This window comes from Bombina bombina, chromosome 2, assembly GCF_027579735.1.
Source record: "Bombina bombina isolate aBomBom1 chromosome 2, aBomBom1.pri, whole genome shotgun sequence".
In the NCBI taxonomy this organism is placed as follows: domain Eukaryota; kingdom Metazoa; phylum Chordata; class Amphibia; order Anura; family Bombinatoridae; genus Bombina; species Bombina bombina.
This window is the reverse complement of record NC_069500.1, coordinates 849,344,983-849,360,852: the sequence shown is the minus strand read 5'-3', so window position 1 is coordinate 849,360,852 and position 15,870 is coordinate 849,344,983. Positions and strand designations below refer to the sequence as shown.

The 15,870-nt window shown below is 39.4% G+C and overlaps 1 protein-coding gene across 1 annotated transcript in view; it reads right to left on the bottom strand.

Annotated features, from left to right (window-relative positions):
* TECRL (trans-2,3-enoyl-CoA reductase like) overlaps positions 1-15,870 on the bottom strand; it is a 1,178,878-nt gene that overhangs the window by 758,117 nt on the left and 404,891 nt on the right. Inside the window, exon 5 of the mRNA XM_053700120.1 lies at positions 4,898-4,999. Within this exon, the coding sequence (XP_053556095.1) occupies positions 4,898-4,999 (102 nt within the window). The remainder of the gene's footprint in view (positions 1-4,897; positions 5,000-15,870) is intronic.

The following is a 15,870-nucleotide window of genomic DNA, read 5'->3' as shown; positions in this document are numbered from 1 at the left end:
AAGTAGATAAGACTTCAATAATCAGGCAGTGAATGGATGTTAAAGGTAGTCCTTAAATAGGGAGGAGATCAGATAGGAGGGGTTAAGCTTAAAGGTATACCACAATATGAGAGTAGTTATCCCAGTACCTGTGTCTCAACAGGGTCAAGGGTTTTACTCTAATCTGTTATCATTGTCCCAAAGAAGGAAGAGTCTTGCAGACCTGTCTTACACCTAAAGACTTTAAAACATGTTTGTCAGGTTTCCCACTTTCAAGTTGGAAACCATACACACAATCTTGCCCTTAATTCAACAGGGTCCCTTTATGACTACTATAGACCTCAAGGATACATACCTTCACATTCCCATTCACACGGATCACTATCAGTTCTTGAGGTTTGCATATCTGGACAAATACTACCAGTTTGTCGCTCTTCCATTTGGTCTGGCTACAGTTCCATGCACCTTTACAAAGGTGCTGGGTGCTTTGTTAGCGCTGATTAGATCTCAGGGTATTTCAATTGCACCGTATATGGACAACATACTAGTACAAACTCCTTCCCTGTCAACAGCGATCACACATACTTGCAAGCATCTATTATTTCTTCACGAGCACATTTGGAAAACCAATGTTCCCAAAAGCTTATTATTTCCTGCTACAAGTATAACATTTTATAGGAGTCATAATGGATTCATTCCTTATGTGCCTTTTCCTGATGGAACCGTGTAGGTTAAAACTTCAGAGAGCATGTCTCTCCCTACAACCATTGCCACCTGTAGTTGAGCATGGAGGGGGTGGGTCTTATGATAGCTGCTTCAGATGTGGTTCCTTTTGCCCGCTCTCACTTGCGTCCCCTTCAACTAACCATGCTCAGTCAACGGTAAAATAATTATCTGTATTTGGAGCAACAAATCACTCTAGACACATCTGTCAGACAATATATGTCTTGGTGGACACAAAGTCCCTCTTTAAACCTTGGGGCATCTTTCCTTCATCCTTCATGGGCCATTGTAACGATGGATGAAAGTCTGTGAGGCTTGGAGACCATCTGGAATTCCTGAAGAGTTCAAGTTTGGGCTCCTTTTAGAGGCAAGGTTACCAATAAACATTCTGGAGCTTCGAACGATTCTTCGAGCTCTTCAGACCCAGCCTCTTTTAAAGGGTGGCCTATATAAATCATCAGGGAGGTACCCGCAGTCCACTGGCCATGCAGGAAGTGTCTCAGAGGAATTAGTGCTCCTTGTCAGCAATTCACATACCAGGTGTCAAAAAATGGGAGGCAGATTACCTCAGCCATCAATCGGTTCATCAAGGAGAATGGTCTCTCCATCAGGACGTATTCAGGCAATCAGTGATAAAATGGGGCCTACCGGACATTGATCTGATGGATTCCCATTTAAATAGCAAATCTCCAAAGTATTGTGCAAGATCAAAAGATCCAATGGCTTTCATGATAGATGCCTTGGTATTTACATGTGAGTTTAATCTAGCATACCTATTTCCTCCATTTGTACTTCTTCCAAGGGAAATTAGGATTAGGATAAAACAGGAGTCAGCATTGCCGCAGAATGTGGTATGTGGATTTGCAGATGTCCTCATCTCCTCCATGGCCTCTTCCTCTGAAACAAGACCTGTTATAACAAGGTCCTCTTTTCAATCAGTATCTCAAATAACACGGCATGGAGGTTGAACGCCTAGTTTTGAGACATAGAGGATTCTGTGATTGAAACTCTGATACAAGCTAGGGAACATGTAACTCAAAGGAAGATTTACCACAAGATTTGGAAAGCATATTTTGTGTGGTGCTCTTTTCTTCTAAATAATCCTCTTGGTGTTCCTTCCGGTTTCCTAGAATTCTTCAGTTTTTACAAGATGCCCTTGACAAGAGTTTATCGGCTAGTTCCCTAAAAGGTCAGATTTCCGCTTTATCTGTTTTTTTTCATAGGAAATTGGTTAAATGTCCTGATGTTCAGACCTTTGTCCAGGCTTTGGTTAGAATCAGCCCAATTGTAAAACCCATTTCTCTCAGTGCTACAAGGTCCTCCCTTGTGATCCTCCATTTTTTATTTTTTACAAGGACAAGGTTGTACTTATGGTTGTAATATGATTTTCTCCCTAAAGTTTGCTTCTACAGATAAAATTAATCAAGAAATTGTTGTTCCTTCCCTATGTCCAGATTTGCAAAGCTGCCACATGGTCTTCACTGCTTACTTTTTCTAAATGTTACTGTTTTTATGTTTTTGTTTCTTCGCAAGCAGCTTTTGGCAGGAAAGTCCTTCAGGGTGCAGTGTCAGCTATACGGTCAGAAAAAGTATTTCCCCACCCTTTCCATAACATAGACCATATGTTTGGGTATTAATCTCATATGTTATGGAGGACCGTGGACCATCATCATTTTACGAAAGAAAACACAATTTATGCTTATCTGATAAAATCTGTCTGTTTGGAATGATGATGGTCAACTTCATATTGGACGACAGGTCTAATAACACCTCTTTAGGCCCTGCTTTGCCTTTCCTACCTTTCTTTTCCTATTCTCTACTCATCTATATGTGAAACTAAGAGAGAGATGGAAGGTGGGAGGGGTTTAAAGCTCTTGTATTGGTTCCTGACCTCCTCCTTGTTGCGGGAAAAATATCCACTGTTGTGGAGGACTGTGGACCGTCATCATTCCGAAAGAAAATACTTTATTAGGTAAGCGTAAATTTTGTTATTTAATATTTAAATGCACCCATGCACATTTCAATTTTGACGCTTCTATTCCATTAAGAAGAGAAACAGGTACATCTGACAACAGAGGTAAAGTGGATTTTAATAAAAAAAAAAATCTGAATTCTGAAACTTTAATTTTGCTGTCATGTCACTTTAAAGATATCCAAAGCTTAGAGAAAAGGGTACATAAAATCCAGTGAGAAAAAAATAGTATCTAAAGCATAAAGGAGCCCTCCAAAAGTAACAAATGTAGCTCCATAAATATCTAGGAGACAGGAATGGTTAAAGGGACAGTAAAGTCAAAATTAAACTGTGCCATTTTTAATAATTTTTTTGGTTTTATTATCTAATTTGTTTCCTTGTATTGGAATCCTTTGTTGAAAAGCATACCTAGGTAAGAGCAGTAATTCACTAATGAGAGCTAACTGCTTTTTTTCAACTAGTATATTCAGCTTACTCCCAGTAGTGCATTGATGCTCCTTCAACAAAGGATACAAAGTGAAAAAATGAAATCTGATAATAGCAGTAAAGTTGTTTAAAGGACATGAAACACAACATTTGCATTTCATTATTCAGATAGTGCATACAATTGTAAACAACTTTCCAATTTACTTTGTTCTTTTGGGATCCTTTGTTGAAAATCATACCTAGGTAGCTGAAAGCTAGCTGCTGATTATATGCGTTCACCTATCTTCCAGTAGTGCATTGATGCTCATTCAATAAAGGATACCAAGGGAATGAAGCAAAACTGATAGAAGTAAATTGGAAAAATGTTTAAAATATATGATCTATCTAAATCATGAAAGAAAAATTATGGGTTTTCATATACCTTTAAAGATGTATGTTTTAGCTGAATCATGAAATATATCATTTTGGGTTTCAAGTCCCTTTAAGGAGCTGACATATAGCTTTAAAAAAGGGAAGGTTTTGCTGAGGATGGTAGACTTTATATTAAATACAAGGACAAAAAACTTCACTGTCTCTTTATGTTTAATTACAATGCTTCCTGCTTCACAGTCTCCCAGATGCAAAAAAAAAAAACAACAATTTTCACTAATGTTAAAGGGACACTGTAGCCAAAAAAAATATTTTGTGATTCAGATAGAGCATGCAATTTTAAGCAACTTTCTAATTTACTCCTATTATAAAATTGTCTTCATTTTCTTAGTATGTCTATTTTAAAAGCAAGAATGTAAGTTTAGATGCCGGCCCATTTTAGGTGAACAACCTGGGTTGTCCTTGCTGATTGGACAGCACCTTTAAACAAGTGCTGTCCATGGTTCTGAACCCACAATTTGCTGGCTCCTTAGCTGAGATGCCTTCTTTTCAAATAAAGATTGCAAGAGAATGAAGAAAAATTGATAATAGAAGTAAATTAGAAAGTTGCTTACAATTACATGCTCTATCTGAATCATGAAAGAAAAAATTTGGGTTCAGTGTCCCTTTAAGCCACCATGGGCTACAGTGAGTAAACTCCTGGGTGAATTAAAGAAATAAGAGAGATTTTTTTTTATTACTAGCCATGTGCCCATTAAAATAAATTGATCTGAAAATGATTTTGTTATGTTTTACATGTTTTTTTTAAACTCCTTTTATCAGTAGCTTAATATGATTTTGTTTTCTTATTGTTTCCGAATGAGATATAACTGCAACTGAATATACGTACAATATATTGTGAGCGTATTCCGTTTAACGTAGCAATAAAGACTGCAATGTTTTATCTGAGAAGAATCCGAGCGTATAACAAGAATTTACATGTGAATAAGAAAATAAAATATATATAAAAATAAAATTCTCATGGGCAACCACATAACAATATCTTACTTTACTGCTAGAAGAAAAACGTTAAATAAAACAAGATAATGATTCCTTCACAAAGATTAGCTCACAAATAATGAAAACTAAAGTTAACAAACAAAAACTTTTGAAGTCATTTCATCTGAGCATTCAGCTATAGTGGAAATGGCCAATTAATTTTAGAATTAGGAGATTTGGCTCAGAAGTTGGAAAATGAATATTCAATTACCTTGTTCTCGTAAAGTTTAATCAGCTACAACATTCTGTAATCTTTTCAATAAACTTATACAAATACAAAACTCTCTTGTTTAAACACCATCAATAATTATATCTGCTGTATTTGGTAAAACACGTTTTATCTAAATAATGAAGAATGGTTATGCTTGTAAGTAAAATTCAGATACTTACTGTGGTTCTGCTGACTTGTTGTCCCAGGTCAGTAAAGTACAAAGTAATTATGGAGGATGCTGCAATATTTTGAATGACTGTTGAATCCTTCAGATATGGAAGCTCAAGTGCTGACATAAAAAAAAAAAGATAAGATACAAATATGTTATTGGCCTTTAAATTTCTGTCGTCTCCCACATTCCAGTATATATAGACAGTATAAAATGTTATTACCGGCCTATTCTAGTGTTTGATTTGATTACATTTTCACATAACAAAAATTCAGTGTGTGTATATATATATATATATATATATATATATATATATATATAAATTGTACTCTATATATTATGTGGCTATTATGTGTATATGTAATTAGTAAACTGTACAACAGGACAAACTTAAAAAGCAGATAACTACAGAAAATGGACAGATCACAACCTATACTAACTGCTTTATTGGAAGGATTTTCACAGACGTTGACACAATCAAAAGATACTTTTACAAAGGAAAAAATAAGAAAACTTTTGGTATTAATGATGACTGACTTAACCCAATAAGTGCAAATGACGCTACATGTTTGTCATCCAAACAATGGATGATGGCGTGAATGATGACCGCGTGACATCATCTGGGGGGTCACTTTTAGAGCTCATGAGGCCTCACTTGCACTTCTGTGGTGTTCTATAGCTCTGGCTTTGATTGGGGAATCCAGGGATCTACTGATGCCACCTTACATGTCTGTTGCAACCCCCGGAAACCTGGAAGTGCAGGGAAGGATATCAATACCTATATGCTAGGTCACTTGAAAGTGATGCAGCAAAACTGAAAAAGGCTGCCAAGCAAATATCACCTAAACATCTCTATGTAAGAAAGGAAGATATTTTACCTCAAAATTTCTTCAGCTCACAATAGTAAGTGTTCTGTGATTAGCTATCCTTCAGCTACTGTCATCATGTTGAAAAAATAAATAAAATAACAGGCAATCAGCTACATCAGTGCTGATGTCACACTTTGCTTTACTGTGATATCATGAGATTTTATACTAAACTTTCTTAAAGTGACTGTAAAGTTTAACGAATTAAACCCAGTACCAAAAATAATCTTAAAAACTGGGGCACTTTAATTCATTAAAGTTTACAAAGATGCATATTTTTAAAATACTTACCATTGCATTATGGTAAACATAACGCTGATCCTCCACCCGCATATCCTGCTTTCTTTAGCAGATAGATGACAAATCCGGCTTCCTCCAATTGTTGCGTGCCCCCTTTGGCATCCAGCTCATGGGGCACGCAACAATTGGAGGAAGCCGCATTAGTCATCCATATGCTAAAGAAAACAGGAGATGCGGGCAGAGGATCAGTGTTATGTTTTAAAAAATAAGCGTCTCTGTAAACTTTAATGAATTAAAGTTCCTCTATTTTTCCGATTATTTTTTTATACTGGGCTTTAATTTATTAAAGTTTACAATCACTTTAAACTATATAGGGAAATAACATGACTGTGCCTATGCATGCCTAGCTAGCCATGCTACCTCGCTCCTTAGTAAGTCCTGGGACTAGTATCCTGATTAGCTGTTTAAAATCACTTTACAATGAGATGTGGCTACTGAGGAATTTTTGAGGTAAAATATCTTCCTTTTTTACATAGTGATATTTACTAGTCAGATTTTTAAAGCTATGCTGCATCACTTTCAAGTGTTTCAATATTTGGGTATCATGTGCCTTTAAGCCCTAAGAAAACCAAAAACAAAAAAAGACCCACTGTTTTAAAGGTAATCGTTTGCTCTAGTGTGTATCTTTGGGGTTAATTTTTTTTTTAAATAAATGAAAAAACACACGGCAAGATTACGAGTTCACCGCTCACTTACCTGCAGCGCTGGTATTACGGGTTTTTATAAACCCGGCGTTAACAGGCAAGAAGTGAGCGTAGAGCAAAATTGTGCTCCTTACTGCACTCCAATACCAGCTTGTGCACGATTTCCCCATAGACATCAATGGGGAGAGCCGGCTTCGTAATGAATATCTCTTTAAGTGACATCATCCAAGATGGCGTCCCTTAGATTCTGATTGGCTGATAGAATTATATCAGCCAATCGGAATGAAGGTAGAAAAAAATCCTATTGGCTGATGCAATCAGCCAATAGGATTGAGCTGGCATTCTATTGGCTGTTCCAATCAACCAATAGAATGCAAGCTCAATCCTATTGGCTGATTGCATTAGCCATTAGGATTTTTTCTACCTTAATTCCGATTGGCTGATAGAATTCTATCAGCCAATCTGAACCTAAGGGACGCCATCTTGGATGACGTCACTTAAAGTGATATTCATTACGAAGAAGCTGTCGTTTGAAGAGGAAGCTCTGCGTCGGATGTCTTGAAGATGGACCCGCTCCGCGCCGGAAGGATGAAGATAGAAGATGCCGTCTGGATGAAGACTTCTGCCCGTCTGGAGGACCACTTCTGCCCGTCTGGAGGACCACTTCTGCCGGCTTCGATGAGGACATCTTGCCGCTTGGATGAAAACTTCTCCCAGTAATTAAATCTTCGGGGGTCAGTGTTAGGATTTTTTTAAGGGTGTATTGGGTGGGTTTATTTTTTAGATTAGGGACTTTGGGCCACAATAGAGCTTAAGGCCCTTTTAAGGGCAATGCCCATCCAAATGCCCTTTTCGGGGCAATGGGGAGCTTAGGTTTTTTAGTTAGTATTTTATTTGGGGGGTTGGTTGTGTGGGCGGTGGGTTTTACTGTTGGGGGGGTGTTTGTATTTTTTTTTACAGGAAAAAGAGCTGATTTTTTGGGGGGCAATGTCCAGCAAAAGGCACTTTTAAGGGCTATTGGTAGTTTAGTTTAGGCTAGGGTTTTTTATTTTGGGGGGCTTTTTTATTTTGATAGAGCTATTAGATTAGGTGTAATTAGTTTAAATATCTGTAATTTGTTTTTTATTTTCTGTAATTTAGTGTTTGTTTGTTTTTTGTGATTTAGCTAATTTAATTAAATTTATTTATTTGTATTTAATTTAGTGAATTTATTTAATTGTAGTGTAGTGTTAGGTGTTATTGTAACTTAGGTTAGGTTTTATTTTACAGGTCAATTTGTATTTATTTTAGCTAGGTAGTTATTAAATAGTTAATAACTATTTAGTAACTATTCTACCTAATTAAAATAAATACAAACTTGCCTGTAAAATAAAAATAAACCCTAAGCTAGCTACAATGTAACTATTAGTTATATTGTAGCTAGCTTAGGGTTTATTTTGTAGGTAAGTATTTAGTTTTAAATAGGAATAATGTAGTTAATGATAGTCATTTTATTTAGATTTATTTAAATTATATTTCAATTAGGGGATGTTAGGGTTAGACTTAGGTTTAGGGGTTAATACATTTAATATAGTGGCGGCGACGTTGGGGCGGCAGATTCGAGATTAATAAGTGTAGGTAGGTTGCAGCGACATTGGGGGCGGTAGATTAGGGGTTAATAAATATAATATAGGTGTTGGCGAGGTTAGGGGAAGCAGATTAGGGGTTCATAAGTATAATGGAGGCTGGCAGCGATGTTAGGGGCAGCAGATTAGGGATTAATAATATTTAAATAGTGTTTGCGAGGCGGGAGTGTGGCGGTTTAGGGGTTCATATGTTTATTATAGTGGCGGCGATGTCCGGAGCGGCAGATTAGGGGTTAATATTTTTATTATAGTGTTTGCAATGCGGGAGGGCCTTGGTTTAGGGGTTAATAGGTAGTTTATGGGTGTTAGTGTACTTTTTAGCACTTTAGTTATGAGTTTTATGCTACAGCGTTGTAGTGTAAAACTCATAACTACTGACTTTAGAATTGCGTTAGGGATCTTGGAGGTAGAGGGTGTACCGCTCACTTTTTGGCCTCCCAGGACAGACTCATAATACTGGGTTTACGAAGTTTACGTAAGCCGGTTTGCGGTAAGGCCAAAAACGTGTGCGGTACCCCTATACCTGCAAGACTCGTAATACCAGCAGGCGTAAAAAAGCAGCGTTAGGACCTGTTAACGCTGCTTTTTTACCTTAACGCACAACTCGTAATCTAGCCGACAGGTTTTAAATCAGTGTATGTGTGTGTGTATATATATATATATATATATATATATATATATATATATACACCTATAACAGGTCATCCAAAATGCCTTGTTTTAAAGCCCCTAGACCCTCTTAAAAGTAAAGCCCCTATATAAGTTGTAATAGCCATGTGATAGCTGGTACTAGTGATCACCTGGCATGATTAAATGTCCAGATCAAATTATTTGATATGTGCAGATCTAAGTTACATAACTATACTTAAAGGCCTTTTCTTTATATTAGCATATGTATAAATAATGGTAAAGTTTAAATCTGCTGGGTCACCTGACAGAACAATAGATATTATTTGTGGGTTACTCACTGTAAATTAGACTACAATAGGGCCTAAGGGGAATATCTATCAAGCCGTCAACCACAAATACGCTGGAATTCAGCAGCGTAATTGTGGCGAGCTTGATCCGACCTAGTTATCAAAACCTACAGACCAGCAAAATTTGAAATCTGTGACGTAACATACGATCCGTCGGTCTCAATCCGACACAGATCAATGCTTACATCATTACAGATGTTCCGAATACACATTTGGCCCTATTTGACACCTTTTAAAAGTTATCAAATAGTTAACAGGTACGCTCGCGGCTATTCCGGCCCAGCGTACCTGGTATTTAATTTGCCACCCTGGAGGCCGCGGATGCCATAGGAATCAATGGGAGTATGAAAGCAGAGAAAGCTTATGTTCGATACTGCCAGATATCCCATTGATTTCTATGGTAGAAAACCAGTTACGTTTATACCTAACACCCTAACATAAGTCCCGAGTCTAAACACCCCTAATCTGCCGCCCACGACATTGCTGCCCCCTGCATAATGTTATTAACCCCTATTCTACCACTCCCGAACCTCGCCGCCACCTAAATAAATGTATTAGCCCCTATTCCGCCGCTCCCGGATCCCGCCGCCCCCTAAATAAATGTATTAACCCCTAAACCACCAGCCCCCAAAATGCCATAAACTAAATTAAGCTATTAACCCCTAAACCTAACAAGCAGCTAACTATAAATACGAATTACCACATCCCTATCTTAAAATAAATTTAAACTTACCTGTAGAATTTAAATAAACTATTTTAAAACTATTAATTAACCTACCCTAGCTATTGTACTACACTTAAATTAAACTACCAAATAAATTAACTAAATTACATATTTAAAAAAACCTAACCCTACTTAAATTATTTATATCTACTATTTAACCTTATTAAAAATTACTAAACTATCAAACCCTAGCCTACACTAAACTACCAATGGCCCTTAAAAGGGCCTTTTGTGGGACATTGCCCCATAGAAATCAGCTCTTTTACCTGTAACAAAAATGTATACCCTAAGCTCCCCATTACCCTGAAAAGGGCATTTGTATGCTCTTTTACTGCCCAGACCCTACTCTAAAAAATGAAACCCACCCAAAAAACCCTTAAATAACACTAACCCCCAACGATCGGCCTCTTCCATCTTCATCCATCCGGCAAAGTCTTCATCCAGATGTCATCTTCTATCTTCATCCATCCGGTGCGGAGCGGGTCCATCCTGAAGACTTCCGGCGCAGAGCTCCTCTTCAATATGTTTGCCGCCATAAACTGGAACTTGAATGCAAGTGACGTCATCCAAGATGGCGTCCCTTGAATTCCTATTGGCTGAAAGGTTCCAATCAGCCAATAGGATTGAGCTCTCATCCTATTGGCTGTTTGGAACAGCTAATAGGATGAGAGCTGCTCAAATCGTATTGGCTGATTGGAACCTTTCAGCCAATAGGAATGCAAGGGACACCATCCTGGATGATGTCACTTGCATTCAAGTTCCAGTTTACGGCGGCAACTGTATTGAAGCAGAGCTCCTCACCGGATGTCTTCAGGATGGACCCGCTCCGCGCCGGATAGATAAAGATAGAAGATGCTGTCTGGATGAAGACTTTGCCGGATGGATGAAGATAGAAGAGGCCGCCAGGATGAAGACTTATTGCCGGCTGGATGAATCCTTCAAGTGGAACTTAGTGTTAGGATTATTTAAGGTTTTTTTTGGGTGGGTTTTATTTTTAGAGTAGGGCCTGGGCAGTAAAAGAGCTAAATGCCCATACAAATGCCCTTTTCAGGGCAATGGGGAGCTTAGGTTTTTTAGTTAGTATTTTATTTGGGGGGTTGGTTGTGTGGGTGGTGGGTTTTACTGTTGGGGGGGTGTTTGTATTTTTTTTTACAGGAAAAAGAGCTGATTTTTTTGGGGTAATGCCCAGCAAAAGGCACTTTTAAGGGCTATTGGTAGTTTAGTTTAGGCTAGGGTTTTTTATTTTGGGGGGCTTTTTTATTTTGATAGGGCTATTAAATTAGGTGTAATTAGTTTAAATATCTGTAATTTGGGGGAGCTTAGGTTTTTTAGATAGGCTTTTTATTTGGGGGGGTTGGTTGTGGGGGTGGTGGGTTTTACTGTTGGGGGGTGTTTGTATTTTTTTTTACAGGTAAAAGAGCTCATTTCTTTGGGGCAATAACCCAAAAAAGGCCTTTTTAAGGGCCATTGGTAGTTTAGTGTAGGCTAGGATTTTTTTTAGTGGGGGGGTTATTTTGATAGGGATATTAGATTCTGTGTCATTCTTTTTATTTTTGATAATGTGTTCCCCCCCCCCCCCCCGTAATTTAGTGTTTTTTATTTTTTGTAACTTAGCGTTTATTTTTTTTGTAGTTTAGTAATTTTTAATAAGGTTAAATAGTAGATTTAAATAATTTGAGTAGGGTTAGGTTTTTTTAATATGTAATTTAGTTAATTTAATTGGTAGTTTAATTTTAAGTGTAGTACAATAGTTAGGGTTGGTTAATTGATAGTTTAAAAATAGTTTATTTAAATTCTACAGGTAAGTTTAAATTTATTTTAAGATAGGGATGTGGTCCTTTTTGTCAGCCGTAAAGGACCAGCCCAGGATTCAACCCAACTGCTAGCGTGAAAAGTAAAAACACACGCTAGCACACTGAGAAATATCCAGGACGTGACCCACTCAGGATTAAGAAAAGTAACTGTCCTTTTAAGGAGATAAATAAAACCAAGTGAATTTCCTTTTAGCAAGTGAATAATAAATGTCCTTTTAAGCAGGATAGCAAACAAACAGATAATCCTTTTAGCAGATCTGGATAAAGCAAGTGTCCCTTTAAGAAGGTTAGCAAATAAACAGAGATTCCTTTTAGCAGGTCTGGATAAAGTAAATGTCCCTTTAAGCAGGTTAGCAAATAAACAGCGATTCCTTTTAGCAGGTCTGAATAAAGCAAATGTCCCTTTAAGCAGGTTAGAAAACAAACAGAGATCCTTTTAGTAGGTATGAGAAAAGCAAATGTCCCTTTAAGCAGGTTTTACAAACAAACAGGATACTTTTAGCAGGTCAGGAAAAAGCAAATGTCCCTTTAAGCTGGTTTGGCAAATAAACAGTGATTCCTTTAGCAGGTCTGATAAAGCAAATGTCCCTTTAAGCAGGTTAGCAAATAAACAGATTCCTTTTAGCAGGTTTGAATAAAGCAAAAGTCACTTAAAGCAGGTTTAGTAAATAATGAAGTATTCTTTGCAGCAGTTAAAGCAACTATTCCCATAAGCAGGTTTAACAAACATACCGAGTGGCATTCTGGCAAGGAGATCCAGGCAAGGAAGGAGACATCAGGACAGACAAACACAGGTCCGGTCCGAATGAAAGTAGAAAAAACAAATGGGCGCTGATTCAAATCTCCCGCCAAGATTTGAAGGCAGGGAGACTCTGACGTCAGGAGGAGAGCCGGATACCACGTCACGTTGCTAGGCAACATAACGATACAGAGGAGATCCGTGAGCCGCGGCGACACGGCAGTGAGCGGCTCCATTCATGACAATTTTAATTTAAAGTTAGTGGCTTGTTAGGTTTAAGGGTTAATAGCTTAATTTAGTTTATGGCGTTTTGGGGTCTGGCAGTTTAGTTAGTGGTAGTGATGTGGTAGGCCAGAGGTTTAGGGGTTAATACGTTTATTTAGTGGCGGCGGGGAGCGGCGGAATAGGGGTTAATACATTTATTTAGGTGGCGGCGGGGTCTGGGAGCAGCAGAATAGGGGTTAATATTATTATGTAGGGGGCAGCGATGTCGGGGGCGGCAGATTAGGGGTGTTTAGACTCTGGGCTTATGTTAGGGTGTTAGGTGTAAACGTAAATGGTTTTCTACCATAGAAATCAATGGGATATCTGGCAGTATCAAACATAAGCTTTCTCTGCTTTCAGACTCCCATTGATTCCTATGGCATCTGCGGCCTCCAGGGTGGCGGATTAAATACCGGAATAGCCGTGAGCGTACCTGTTAACTATTTGATAACTTTTAAAAAGTGTCAAATAGTGCCGAATGTTTATTCAGAACATCTGTAATGATGTAAGCATCGATCTGTGTCGGATTGAGACCGGCGGATCGTATGTTACGTCACAGATTTTAAATTTTGCCGGTCTGTAGGCTTTCATAACTAGGTTGGATCAAGCTTGCAACAATTACGCTGTGGAATTCCAGCATATTTGCTGTTGACGGCTTGATAGATATCCCCCTTAGGCCCTATTGTAGTCTAATTTTCAGTGATAGGGATGTGGTAATTTTAATTTAAAGTTAGCGGCTTGTTAGGTTTAGGGGTTAATAGCTTAATTTCATTTATGGTGATGTGGGGGGCTGGTGGTTTAGGGGTTAATAGGTTTAGTAAGTGGTAGTGATGTTCATTGAAACATGCACTGGTCACACCTATCCTCAAAAAACCTTCCCTTGATCCTACCTCCCCATCCAACTACCGCCCAATTTCCCTCCTCCCTCTTGCTTCAAAGCTTCTCGAAAAACTAGTATATGCACGCCTATCCCATTTCCTTATGTTAAACTCCCTTCTTGACCCGCTGCAATCTGGATTTCGTCCCTATCACTCCACAGAGACAGCTATTGTTAAGGTCACCAACGACCTACTTACAGCTAAATCAAAAGGCCACTTCTCTCTGCTTATCCTCCTTGATCTGTCCGCAGCCTTTGACACTGTCGACCACCCTCTTTTGCTCCAAACCCTCCAATCCTTCGGCATCTGTGACACAGCCCTTTCGTGGCTCTCTTCCTACCTGTCAAACCGTACCTTCAGTGTAGCCTTCTCTGGGGCCTCCTCTGCCCCGTCACCCCTTTCTGTCGGAGTACCGCAAGGCTCTGTCCTCGGTCCCCTTCTCTTCTCAATCTATACGTCATCACTAGGTTCCCTTATTAAGTCCCACAGTTTCCAATATCATCTGTATGCCGATGACACCCAAATCTACTTCTCTGCACCAGAACTATCTCCTTCCTTGCTAACCCGTGTCACTAACTGTCTTTCTCACATCTCTTCCTGGATGTCCTCTCACTACCTCAAGCTAAATCTCTCCAAAACTGAGCTCCTCATTTTCCCCCCTTCTTCCAAAATCTCCACCCCCAATATCTCTATAACTGTCGACAACTCCATCATTACCCCTACCCCGCATGCCCGATGTCTCGGGGTCACATTTGACTCAGATCTTTCCTTCACTCCTCACATTCAGTCCTTGGCTACAGCCTGCCGCTTCCACCTTAAAAACATCTCTAAAATTAGACACTTCCTTACACAAGACACAACTAAGATTTTAATCCACTCTCTCATTATTTCCCGCCTTGATTACTGCAACTCTGTCCTCTCTGGTCTCCCCTCCTGCCGCCTAGCTCCTTTACAATCCATAATGAATGCCTCTGCCAGACTCATCTTCCTTACACGTCGCTCTTCATCTGCGGCGCCTCTCTGCCAATCCCTTCACTGGCTTCCTCTTGCCTCTAGGATCAAACACAAAACTCTCACTCTTACATACAAAGCCCTCAACTGCACTGCTCCCCGCTACATCTCAGACCTTGTCTCCAGATACTCTCCCTCCCGTCCCCTTCGCTCTGCTCACGACCTCCTACTCTCCTCCTCTCTTGTCACCTCATCACACTCCCGTTTACAGGACTTCTCCAGACTGGCTCCCATCTTATGGAACTCTCTGCCTCGCTCCACAAGACTCTCTTCTAGTTTTAAAAGCTTCAAGTGCTCCCTAAAGACTCTACTGTTCAGGGACGCATACAACCTACGCTAACCTTTCCTAATACCAGCTCCTCTCCTCCACTGCAATCCCCTGAACCCTCTTAGCATGTAAGCCTAAAAGTCCAGCTGTCTGTAGATCACCTTCTTAAGAGCTGACTACAACAGTGCAACTCTTGGCAGGGCCCTCTACCCTATAATTGTTTTGTTGTACTCCCCCTTTGTTTATAGCGCTGCGGAATCTGTTGGCGCTCTACAAATAACCGATAATAATAATAATAATAATAATGTGGCAGGCCAGAGGTTTAGGGGTTAATACATTTATTTAGTGGCAGGGGGCCAGGAGCGGCGGAATAGGGGTTAATACATTTATTTAGATGGTGGCGGGGTCCGGGAGGGGCAGGATAGGGGTTAATAGCTTTATTTAGATGGCGGCGGGGTCCAGGAGCGGCAGGATAGGGGTTAATAACTTTATTTAGGTGGCATCAGGGTCGGGGAGCGGTGGAAAAGGGGTTAATACTTTTATTTAGGTGGCGGCAGGGTCCAGGAGTGGCGGGATAGGGGTTAATAACTTTATTTAGATGGCGACAGGACCCGGGATAGGGGTTAATAACTTTATTTAAGTGGTGGAGGGTTCTGGGAGCGGCGGGATAGGGGTTAAACATTTTAGTATAGTGGCGTTGTTTAGTGACAGGGTATAAATAAAGTTGGTAAAAAGCTGAATAGACGCGAGATTGATGACTGCTAGTTAACAGTCCGATGCTCATCGCCCGTACTTTGTGCGCAGATTTTTGCAGGCTTTTTTATAAATATGGAGATAATATTCAGGTCCGCGGCCGCGATGTTAGGCAAGCGT